The sequence below is a fragment of the Schistocerca cancellata genome, chromosome 3, assembly GCF_023864275.1.
Source record: "Schistocerca cancellata isolate TAMUIC-IGC-003103 chromosome 3, iqSchCanc2.1, whole genome shotgun sequence".
In the NCBI taxonomy this organism is placed as follows: domain Eukaryota; kingdom Metazoa; phylum Arthropoda; class Insecta; order Orthoptera; family Acrididae; genus Schistocerca; species Schistocerca cancellata.
Window position 1 is genome coordinate 383,341,053 of NC_064628.1, and position 12,154 is coordinate 383,353,206.

General features: G+C 39.1%; 1 protein-coding gene across 1 annotated transcript in view; it reads left to right on the forward strand.

Annotated features, from left to right (window-relative positions):
- Nucleotides 1-12,154, forward strand: part of LOC126176321 (fibrous sheath CABYR-binding protein-like) — a 187,934-nt gene that overhangs the window by 18,757 nt on the left and 157,023 nt on the right. Inside the window, exon 2 of the mRNA XM_049923471.1 lies at nucleotides 3,716-3,819. Coding sequence (XP_049779428.1) covers nucleotides 3,716-3,819 — 104 coding nt within the window. The remainder of the gene's footprint in view (nucleotides 1-3,715; nucleotides 3,820-12,154) is intronic.

Below are 12,154 nucleotides of genomic sequence, written 5' to 3' on the forward strand. Positions count from 1 at the left end.
GTGCCCTCTGGTGGTGGTATGGTGTACTAGGTCAGTTGGACTCCGGACGTCATGGTGAAGGCACTGGATGACTGTACTGGATCAAATTGTATAAATAAAGATTGCATGCAAAATAAAGACTTATGACCAGCACAGCCAGGGTCCTTTTCCCACCAGTACCTAGGAAGAGGTGGTGTCCGGGTGACTTAGGTTAGTGGAGGTAGCCCAAGTGACCTATGTTCGCACCATTTTCTTAGGTTAGAAGAGGTGTGTTGCATTGTCCTGATGGAATTCAAACTTCCCGCCAATTCCTAGGAAGAGGTGGTGGTCGGATGACTTCGGTTAGTTGAGGTAGCCCAAGTGACTTATATTCCCTCCATTTTCTTAGGTTAAATGGGGTGTGTTGCAGTGTCCTGATGGAATGTGAACTTCCAGCCATTTTCTGGGATAGGGGAGGGGTTTAGGTTAGTGGAAGTAGCCCAAGTAACCTATTTTCCCGCCAAAATCCGCCATATTGGATGACTTCACGACCATCGTGCCGTCATGCACTGTGTCTGCAGGCTGCCATCTTGGATACATCAGGCAACAATGGAAAGTGGGGCAACACCTTCTTTGTTCCACTACTCATCCCTTGTTAGTAGCACAGTTGTGAAAACAGGTCTGGAAATGAAGATTATGGAGCGTGCAAGTGGGGAAATGTTGTTTCTTTCAATATTCTTGTTGCTACTTTATTAGTGGAGAATCCTTCCCATTCTCTCTTCTTTACTCAACTTGCTGCAGTTTGCAGTTCACCTACAGATGCTGACAGTCATGGTCAGTCTTTGAATGGATGCCTTTACCTGTCTTGAAGTTAGCTAGTTAGTTCGGCTCTTGATAAACTATATGATGTGAAACATGTCAGTGGCAAAGGGTTGATGGGTAATGCAAAATTTTTCTTTCTGGTGAATATCTCTGTTACTCTTAAATGGATTGTTGTGTAACAGGTAGAGAGGGGAAGGTATGGACATTATTAAATACTCGTATTTTCTCCATTAATGCTTCCTTGATTGCTTACACAACAATGCCTGTATCACCAGCTAAAATATACACATAGCTTGTAACTTTCCATATTTCCTTGCCATCTTCGAGACTCGTATTTTTCATGCAGCTTTATTCTTCGAAAATTATCTGAGAAATATGGAATTTGATATAGGTAAAAATATAAATGCTTTTAATAAAACTGCTTTTGGAAGGTGGTGCCATGGTACCCATGACCCCTCCCCTCCTCCAATCTTCCCACACTTCATACACGAACAGAACTTGAAGAAACCTTAAAATGCATGATAAAAAGTATCAAAAGATTTCAGTGTAACTTTCTTAAAACGTTTTGACAGGAAAAATGAACTGGAATCATCATTTGGCTATTTCATTCTGATTCTATTGGTAAATTTCTCAACTCACTTACAGCAAGGTAGCATGACCCTGATTGATAACATTTTTATGGACAGTACTCAGGTTGAAACCTTTAAATGGCTACACAGTTGTTAATGATCTGTCTACTACGATGCGCAATTAATGGAAATGAACAATGTAGCACTTTACAGCTGCAAGGCTAGTTCATATCAAGCAGTGTGACTTATCAATCAGAACAGGATACAATGTTTTGAAGAGTAAGTTAAAAGACGTAGTATAGGATGAGTTATATACAGTAAGAGATACCAGTGTGAAATTCAGTAATATGTTTTAGAGAGTAGGTTAAAAGAGGTAGTGTCGGATGAATTATATATAGAAAGAGATGCCAGTGTGAAACCCAGTATATTCCATAGTTAATTTGTATCGACATTTGAAAGTAGCTTTCCTTAAAATTTATCAAGTATGTTCATCGAGAAAACAAGTAAGCCATGGATAACTAAAGCCATTAAAATTTCAGGTAAGAGGGAGAGAAAAATTTACATAGTGGGCAAAATAAGTCAAGATCTAACGTTACTTGCATTCTCCAGAAAATACCATAATATTTTAAGGAAAGTCATCGAAATGTCCATAAGCATACATGCCTTCACAGAAATTAATAATGCAGAGTATAAAGTTAAAAGTATATGTGACATTGTGAGTCAGGAGACAGGACAGGGATTCAGTATACAAAATGCCACAACAATTAACGTAAATGGTAATTTTGTGAACTATAATTCACAAGTTTAAAGTATTTTTAACGGTCACTTTCTAAATGTAGTGGCTAAAATAAGATTAAGTGTTTCATTTGAAGAAACAAGAAAATATTTTTAAAATGTCTTTCCACGAAACTTTATACAATTACAAGCAGCCCCGATATTCTTTACTGAAATTTATACAATTATAAAAACTCTAAAATACAAAACCTCATATGATGCTGATGGAATTTTAATCAGAATTCTGAAAAATTTTTCTGCCTTATTAAATAATGTCCTTACTGATATATGCAATGTATCACTGGCACAGGATACTTTTTCAAACAAATTAAAATATTCAGTCGTTATACCTTCTTATGAGAACAAACAATTAAGTTAAGCTCCTTTTTCTCTTTGTATAATTACTAATCTTGGGAAGAAACGAGTCAATCTCTTGACATATTTTGGATATTTCCACTTTGTAACACCTTATAGAATAATTGTTTGGGATAACTCATTACTGATCGCACAAAAGCTAGCAGTAAAAATAATATGCTGTGTTCGTCCACAGTCGTCATGTAGGTACCTGAAAATGGAAATAAGCGTATAGCATCTTTGGCCCCGAGGCCCCATATGGGGAAGTTCGGCCGCCAAGTGCAAGTCTTATTTCAGTCGACGCCACATTGGGCGAACTGCGCGCCGGTGATGAGATTGGAATGATGATGAGTACAACACAACTGTTTCAAAAAGTTGGGTATTTCAACTACCCCATGAAAATAGATGTATTCGCTACTGAAATTCGTTGTAAATAATCCATCACATTTTGAAAAGAATAATGATAAAAATGATCTTTATTACTCACTGATAAAGCTGTCAGCGGGTCAGGAAGCAGTTCAATTTGTAGCAACAACAATTTTTGATAATTTGTTTGACCAATACCATAAAATGTCTGACAGGTACCAAAGCAAGTTTAAATCTAGCGTAAAATCGTTTCTCCTGAACAAGTCTTTCTAGTTCATGGATGAATTTTTATGTAAAAATTGGTTGCCCGTTAAAAAAGTTTAAGAAACCATCCATGTTGGATTGGGTTCAAGCGCATCGGACAGAAGTTGGTCGATGAAATGTAATAATACTGTACCAACAGTTTTGTTTATTATTTAACCAGTTGCGACATTCCAATCATGTCATTTTGAAACCTGTCACATGAATGACCACTCGCGCATCTATAAGTCAAGGCACCAATAATCGTACTGTTGGTATAATATTATTACAACATTGTTGAATGTTGCATGTTTTTGACTAAAAAGTTGTATGTTCACTAATGTTAACAGTAATCATGTATACATGTCCTATAAACTGCCTCATTCCATATCATTTCAACAAGAGACTCGTTCAAATGATTATGGGACTTGTAACTGACTATCCTGTACCACACATTTCACAGTGTGTCTCAAATCATACTTTTGGATGTAGATTCGGAAAATAAGTACTATTCACGTATAACGAAGTTCTTTAGTGAGAGATCAAGTGGAATAGGTGACAGTGAAAAGTAGACAGACGACACCACCTGCTCCGTGTGTGACGCGCGCGCGACGTTTTTGTCTGTGTCGCAGTGGTGGACGCATACGGAGAGTGGAGCGGCCCGTGCGCTGCCATGGTGAACCTACTGCGGAAGATCAAGATGGAGATTGGCGGAGACATGCTCGTCCTCGCCATAGTGAGTACACAGATTTTTCCTCAACGATTCTTCGTAGTAGACAATCCCTGCGTAATATGCGTGCCATCCAAGATGTTTTCCTCTTCTGTATCATCCACATGAAGTGAAAATGACTTGTTGTGGGAGGAGAAGAATAAAAACTGTTTTCCTCTCCTGTCCTGCTCAGCACCTCCTGATTTCTCATTTCGCCGACCCATTTCACTTTCTCCTTTCTTCTCCATAACCACATTCCAAAACTTCCCAAATATGTTTGTTCTTTATGTCTGACTGTCCTTTTTTTGCTCTTTCTGTCTGACTGCCCAGGTTCAGAACTATAAGACACCACAATGCACACAAAATATTTGGCGAACCTGTTCCTAAGTATAAAGGGAATGTTTCTGGCTCTCAGCAAGCCTTTCACTCTCCCCAAAGCTCTCTTTTCCATGGAGAGTCCTCATCTCACTTTCTCTGTACAACGACTACTGGAAGTTATGAAGTTTCCCAAATATTGAAGTCACTGAACCATTCCATTTAGTGATATATCAATTGTCTTCTTTTCCGATTCTCATCACTTTGGCCTTGCCCATGTTCAGTTTTATTACAAACTCTATGCACCCTTACAATATTATCCATTATTTCCTGGAGCTCTTCCTCCATTTCTGCTAGCACAGTCTTATCATTAGCGTATTTGATAGTTTTTATTGTTTCTCCTCCCACTACAAGTCATTTTCATTTTTCCAGAGCCTTACTGATGCGCTTTCCACCATATACATTGAAAAGCGCTGGTGACATAGAGCAAGCCTGTCTCACACCTCTTCCAGTACCCACCTCTTCAGTTTCATCTTGTTCTACTCGAACAACGACATTATGTCCCATGTAGAGTTCCTATGTGAATCTTCTATTCTTCCAGGCTATCCCCCTATCTTCCAGAATCTTCAGTAGCATACACCAGTCAATTCTGTCAAATACTCGTTCCCAAATGGCAAAACAAATATAAATTTTTCTAATCGTTTCCAGAAATTTTTATGTCATCATCCTGAAGGCACCAACTGCATCTGTGGTCCCTCTTGCTTTTCTAAATACGAACTGATCTTCTCGTATATTCCCCTCTATTTTCATTTCTTTTCTTTTCAGCATTATTCTGGCCACAGTCTTGGTAACATGGCATATAAAAAATTGTCGTACAATGTTTACATTGACTGGCAGTGAATTTCTTTGACAAGAGAACTATGTTGGTATTAAGGAGGTCTTCGCCAGCCATCTGTGAAGAGCTTTTGGATCACGCAAATGAGAAAGAGATGTTCCTTAAGAGAATCATAAGTGATGATGAGACATGGGTCTACAGTTACGATGTTGAGATCTTAGTTTTGGGAAGTTTAAATAAATTGTTGCCTGGGTACAAACTTCATGATTAACAGCCCAAATGCAGTTTTCTTTTTATCTTTAGTTTTACTTCTTGAATTGGCAAACTTCAACAACACTGTTCATTTAAATATTCTGAAATGTTTGGTTGGTTGACTGATTTCGGGGAGGGGACCAAACAACCAGGTCATCGGTGCCAGCAGATTATGGAAGGATGGCGAAGGAAGTTGGCCATGCCCTTTCAAAGGAAATGCCCTGGCATTTACCTGAAGCTATTTTAACTGAACTTTTCCGTAACTTCAGAAATTATACATTGCATGATCTGAAATAAACTAAACACATTTGAAAACTGGATATTGCCAGCATCGCTGCCCTAACATGGAGAAAAAAAATCGACTGACTGACTGAGAGCTCTGTCAACCTAACGTATACCCTATGAATACAAGAGCAAAACCTTGTAAGACCTTATTTTGTCGACTACATAACTGAATGTATAATTAAAAGTTAAGATTTCCCACAAAATGTGTGATACAGCATAATACCTTACAAAACTGAGGAAAACTTTTGATATAATTACGTTGTTGGTTAGTACAAATTTCCAATTTGAGAATCACTGAAACAAGATGTCCAGATAATCACATGTGAACAATTCTTAATTATGTTTTATTGACAATATTGTTTTATACTAAGACTTAAACAGTATCTTTATGTACTATAGAATATTATTCATTAACATTTATGAAATTAACAAATAAGAAAACCCGATATGAGGAACTGATGATATGCCAATCTTCCTAGAATATTCTATGACAGTAAATTTGCATAAAATTAAATGAACCGATAGCCAAAACTATGTCTTCATGGCTATAAAATAATTTTTAAAAAATTCGTATTCAGATGGAAACGAATTGACTTGTTAACCATTACCTATTGTGTATGTGTTGTTCTGTACATGTGTAGCAGGTGGGATTAGTCACCAGTCTAAACATCTATAATTTCATAATGTTCTTTCTGGTCTTCCATGTTACATTACAAGTGCCGGCTCTGACCATGGACGTACTTAGTGGGTGGCAGGGAAGGCAGCCACTGGCTCCTCCACCACCTCTTAGAATATGGCTGGTAGCATGTGCACCTAGACACATTTGTCATGATATCTCAAAACCATTTCGTCATTTGCTCATAACTAATTGCTGTCCACCCACAACTGTGACCCTGAACTCACTTTTGACCCCTATCATCAACACACTGTTGGCCACAGCAGTTGACTCTGGTGACTATGGTTTTTTGTATAGTGATGAACTCACAGCACATCTTGACATGGTAGCATGTGCTAAGCCTAGAGCCTGCTTATATCAGAGATGGAATATTCCATGAGCTGGGTACACACTACCCACCTGCAATCGAATGTGCTGCCACTGTGTATCTGGGGCACCCTGCATCCACTGTCATGCCCACGTCTGGCTGCATTGCTCATGACCGTATTTTCCATTAAGAAGGGAATCATTTTACTGTTTGCAATAATACTTAAATATAGATGAGTACAATTCATAATTGAGTCTGTCTAGTTCAACAATAGCAAGTTGATCTAAAATCTCAAGTAGGCTTACTTTCACTTTGTTTGGCAGCAAGCTCTGAACAATGTGAGTTGCTCCATCCAGTTCTCTGAATGGTGTCATGCATTCAGGTTATACATCTCATTTATCATATGGCCAAACTCAGTCTTAATTCAGTTTTCTCTTCAAAAACTGGATTCTCTTGAACTTAATTTAATATAAATGTTTCTGTACTTGATATTAAACATTTATTTCGTATAATGGAACATTTATGAGTATGAGTTATGTGTTTGCCACCATAGTGAGTAAAATAAATACGTACTTTTTTCCAGTTTGAGGCCTAGATATTTGAATAAGATGGCGGATTTCAATTACAGAACATGTATGGGTCTAGTGCGAGGATACAAATTCAAATATGTTCAGCAAATTGGGAGAGGTCAGTAGGTGGCAACTTAGGAATATTTCTGGACGTACTCCAAGCCCATGTCTGCTTAGAGGCTGCTGTCCAGAGTGATTGCTGGTGTATATCTTCAGGCGTCATCCGGCTCAGGTCTTTCACACTGCCCCCTGAATTAAATAACCCTGTAACCTTTCGTGCTGCCATCTATTGTCGCCATCGTCCCTGTTGTCTTATATACGTTGGGATTAGGCACCTGTCTATACCGGCTTCACAAAGTATGTATCCATCGTTTCCTTGGTCAATCTATGTCCCTCCTTCCTTTCTTGTTGTAGTTCTCGATTTTCTTGGCCAGATTTCCCTATCTCGTCTTCTTTCCTCACCTGCATGTATATTCAGTTATCTCTTCATTAGTTGAATCTACTTTCAACTCACTCCTTATTAAATCTCTTGGTGTGCAGCCCTACAATCTCATTGAGAACCTCATCGCTTCTGCTTGTATTTTAATATTATCTTTTTTTTCATTTATCCAACTTTTGCATCCTTATAACAGAATGCTATTGCCATTGTTTTATAACATTTAATTTTTGTATGTCTTTTGGTTTTTGTATATGTGTTCTGTTTCTTGTTCCACATATGGATTGAACTTCCTGCAGCTTTTCATCTATCTCATTATTTGTCCATATATATTGAAAGATTACCATCTAGTCTTCTATTGTAAGACAGTGAGCATTTGCTAATTAACAGGTGTGTCCCTAATATTACTGCACATTATGTACCATGGCTTAGAACTTGACTTTAATTATTTCAATGAACAGGCCCAAGAATTTATTTGGTGTATGAGTCAATGTAACCTCTATTGCCATTGTTTTATAACATTTAATTTTTGTATGTCTTTTGGTTTTTTGGATATCTGTTTTGTTTCTTGGTCCACATATGGCTTGAACTTTGTGCAGCTTTTCATCTATCTCATTATCTGTCCATATACATTGAAAGATTACCACCTGAGTCTTCTATTTTAAGATAGTGAGTATTCGCTCACTGACAGGTGTGCCCCTAATATTACTGCACATTATGTACCATGGCTTAGAACTTGACTTTAATTATTTGTTGTTTGAGTCAATGTAACCCATTCTCAAAATTGTTATAGTGATTAATTTGGAACACAACGAATAACACCAGAATGGTGGCACAGGAGCTCGAAACACTTCCTTTGTAACTGCCACAGACTGCGTTTCTGTAGGATTCCTACTTTGATTACCTAATTACCACAACTCTTTCATTACTAATGGCAAGAATGGTGATTATGGATTAAATTATTTTCTTTGGGCTTAAATGAAAGGAAGTGGCAATAAAAAAAGTTTACGTTTTCTGAGCCTCACATTTATTTTATACTTATTTTATTTAGAGCAAGAAAACACTAAAGTGACAAGTTGCCTCAATATTCAAGCTCACAGAGCACGGAGTTGCCTTCAACGACCCTTAAATTTGGTTTGTATAGGAATATGGCTATAGTCGCACATGATTTATCGATGGGAGAGTGGTGGAATATGAACGTTACACTCATCAACACAATAAGTATGCCATTTCACACCCACACGCATGCTACTAGTGCAGTAAAGGGCGTGTACTAAAAGCTATGTAATGTAATGACAAACATAAGCAAAATTACGGTCTCCACTCGGCAATTTCCTCTACTATTTGGCTGTCACAACCGTTTATGAAACCACTATTTGAACAACATGCAACTGATTAAATTTCTTTCGTCAATTTACGCTAATATGCATAATATTCTTTCAGTAAATTTAATAGTAACATGAAGGTACTCAGTGAAATCTGTCCACATGGACCCAAACCTGATACTGGCATACAAAGACAAGAGGGAATTTAGAATATATACTTACATGAAATCTGCGGTGGTTCCTGGATATCTCCAGCACATACCCCTCCCTGTCCCCCTTCTTTGTATGTCATGAAATCAACTACAACAACAAAGAATATATACCATATTACGTATACGATGCAATTTAATTACGTATATGCAGTACTATAAGAAATTCTTAGTGAAAAGAAAAGAAGACCGTTTTATCGTTTTCGATCCTCGAAATCATCTACAACAACATCAGCGACAACTTACTACATAAAAGATGAATTTTTTAGGAAGAAACTTCGTATACACGACACATACTGTACCAATACGAAATTCTTAGTGAAAAAGAAACATTTATCGATTTTGGTCCCTCTAAATCATCTACAACTACATCAGTCTCGTTGGTCGCAACACATTATGTATTTGATGAAAGATGTGTGCACTGATACGACGATATTGCCGATGCTGCTGCAGCTCATGCCACTGCTGTTGCTGCCACTGCTGTTGCTGTTGCTGCTGCAGCTGCAGCCACTGTTGTCGTTGCTGTTGCTGCTGCTGATGCTGCTGCAACCACTGTTATTGTTGCCATTGCTGTTGCTGTTGCCTCTCAGCTTCATCCGCTGGATATATGCTGAAACGATAAGACATGTATTCGGTACGAAATTCTAAGAGAAAAGAAAGTTACTGTTATCGATTTTGATCTCTCGAAATCATCTGCAGACTCGTTGGTCTCTCCAGTAATGTAAAGAAGGAATATATACTTACAATGCTGCCTATGCTGCTGCTGCTGCTGAAGGAGCACCTGCTGCCACTGTCTCTGCTGTTGTAGCACAGGGTTTGTTTCATCCACGCTTTGGTGATGGTGGATATGCGCTGAAACAATAAGAAGAAGAAGAAGAAGAAGAAGAAGAAGTGTATTCAATACTACGCAATTTTTAGTGGAAGAGAAAAGTTACAGTTACCGACCTGAATCTGTACTTGCCAGGTAATTCTCCATCCTGCTCTAACGGTCTCTGCAGTTTGCCGCCACTGGCACTACCGACGTTGCTTGATGCTGCTGCTGAACGTTTCATTTTTTGCACCTAAACCGGTAACACGCCCACGCAAAAAAAGGAGCAAATCGACCCGAAAGAACGAGAGCAAGACGATCGATCTCACTTTACTGTGGCTAACGACAGAATGAGGGCGACTGTGGTTCGAGTGGTCTTTGTATACCTTCTAATCCCTCCACTCGTCAACTTCAGAGAGCCAATAGGAACGGAGCATTCCACCCCAGCAGCAAGTGAATGCTGGTCTGAGCACGCTGGACGGGTCGGTGCAGGTCTGACGACGCTGGACAAGTCTGTACCGGTCTCTGAGCATTGCCTGTGTCCTGCTGGTTGTGGAATTTTTGCTATTCGACAAAAACCGAAGGTAAGATTAAATGTAGGTAATGCTCGCCCCCCATTTAGTGATAACTTTACGTTCAGCTTCCTATGAATCTAGAGTTGCCACAATTTCTGGCTGGCAAACCGGAACATTTCTCTCAAACTGAAAATCGGGGGAAAGTGGGCTACTACTCTTAAGCTTAAAAAGATTGGAAGAAATGCTCCTTTTGTTTGACACATCGGACGCTAAAAATTACGAGGGTCACTCCAAAAGAAATGCACACTATTTTTGTAAAAATACAGTTTTCATTCTGCGCGTGTGAAAGTTTTACAGTGTGTAGATACATCCTTCCCGCTTGTTTTCAAACTTAGTTCAACCTGTTCCCGTGAGTGGCGCCGTCACAGCATGTCTTCAAGATGGCTGCTACACTTGACATTCGTCAGAAGCAACGTGCTGTCATAGAATTTCTGTGCTGTGAAAACGAAACAGTGGGAAAAATCCACAAGAGGTTGAAAAAGGCGTATGGAGATGCTGCTGTCGATCGCAGTACAGTTAGTTGGTGGGCAAGCAGGTTATGTGCTGAAAGTGGGCACGGCAGTATTGAGGATTGTTCTCGTAGCGGCAGGCCTCGTACTGCACACACTCCAGACAATGTGCAGATGATGATGTTTGGTTTGTGGGGCGCTCAACTGCGCGGTTATCAGCGCCCGTACAAATTCCCAATCTTTGCTCAGTCCAAATTCACCACATTCATGAATGATGATGAAATGATGAGGACAACACAATGTGCAGAGTGTTAACGAATTGGTGACTGCTGACAGATACATCACAGTGAACGAATTGTCACACTACACTGGGATACAGGAAGGAAGTGTTTGCAGAATACTGAAAGTGTTGGCATTAAAAAAGATTTGTGCCAGGTGGGTTCCCAGGATGTTGACAGTGGCTCACAAAGAAACAAGAAAAACGGTATGCAGTGAACTTTTGGAACAGTACGAGAATGGTGGAGATGAATTTCTTGGAAGAACTGTGACTGGTGATGAAACATGGCTCCATCATTTTTCATCAGAGACAAAGAGGCAATCAGTGGAGTGGCATCATGCAAATTCACCCAAGAAAAAAAAATTCATAATCACACCTTCTGCTGGAAAAGTCATGGCTACGGTGTTTTTTGATTCCAAAGGACTTTTGCTTGTGGACATCATGCCAAGTGGAACCACCATAAATTCTGATGCATATGTGATGACACTGAAGAAACTTAAAGCTCAACTGAGTCGTGTTCGATCACATCGGCAAAAGCAGGATATTTTGCTGTTGAACAACAATGCACGACCACATGTCACATCACAAAACTCTGATGGACAACACTGAAACACCCGTCTTACAGTCCTGACCTGGCACCATGTGACTATCGTCTCTTTGGGAAACTGAAAGACTCTCTTCGTGGAAAAAGGTTTGAAGATGATGACTCCCTTGTGCACGCTGCCAAACAGTGGCTCCAACAGGTTGGTCCAGAATTTTACCGTGCGGGTATACAGGCGCTGGTTCCAAGATGGCGTAAGGCAGTGAAGAGGGATGGAAATTAAGTGGAGAAATGAAAATATCGTTACTAAAGGATTTATCTACACACTGTAAAACTTTCAAACATGTAGAATAAAAGATGGATTTAAAAAAAAAATAGTGTGCATTTCTTTTGGAGCGACCCTCGTATTTAACAATTGTCTAACGTCACTCTATTTTGCGTCTTCGCAAACAGAAAACAGAGTGAAAGTATAGTTCACAGATTTCAAAGGACATGTTGATGTT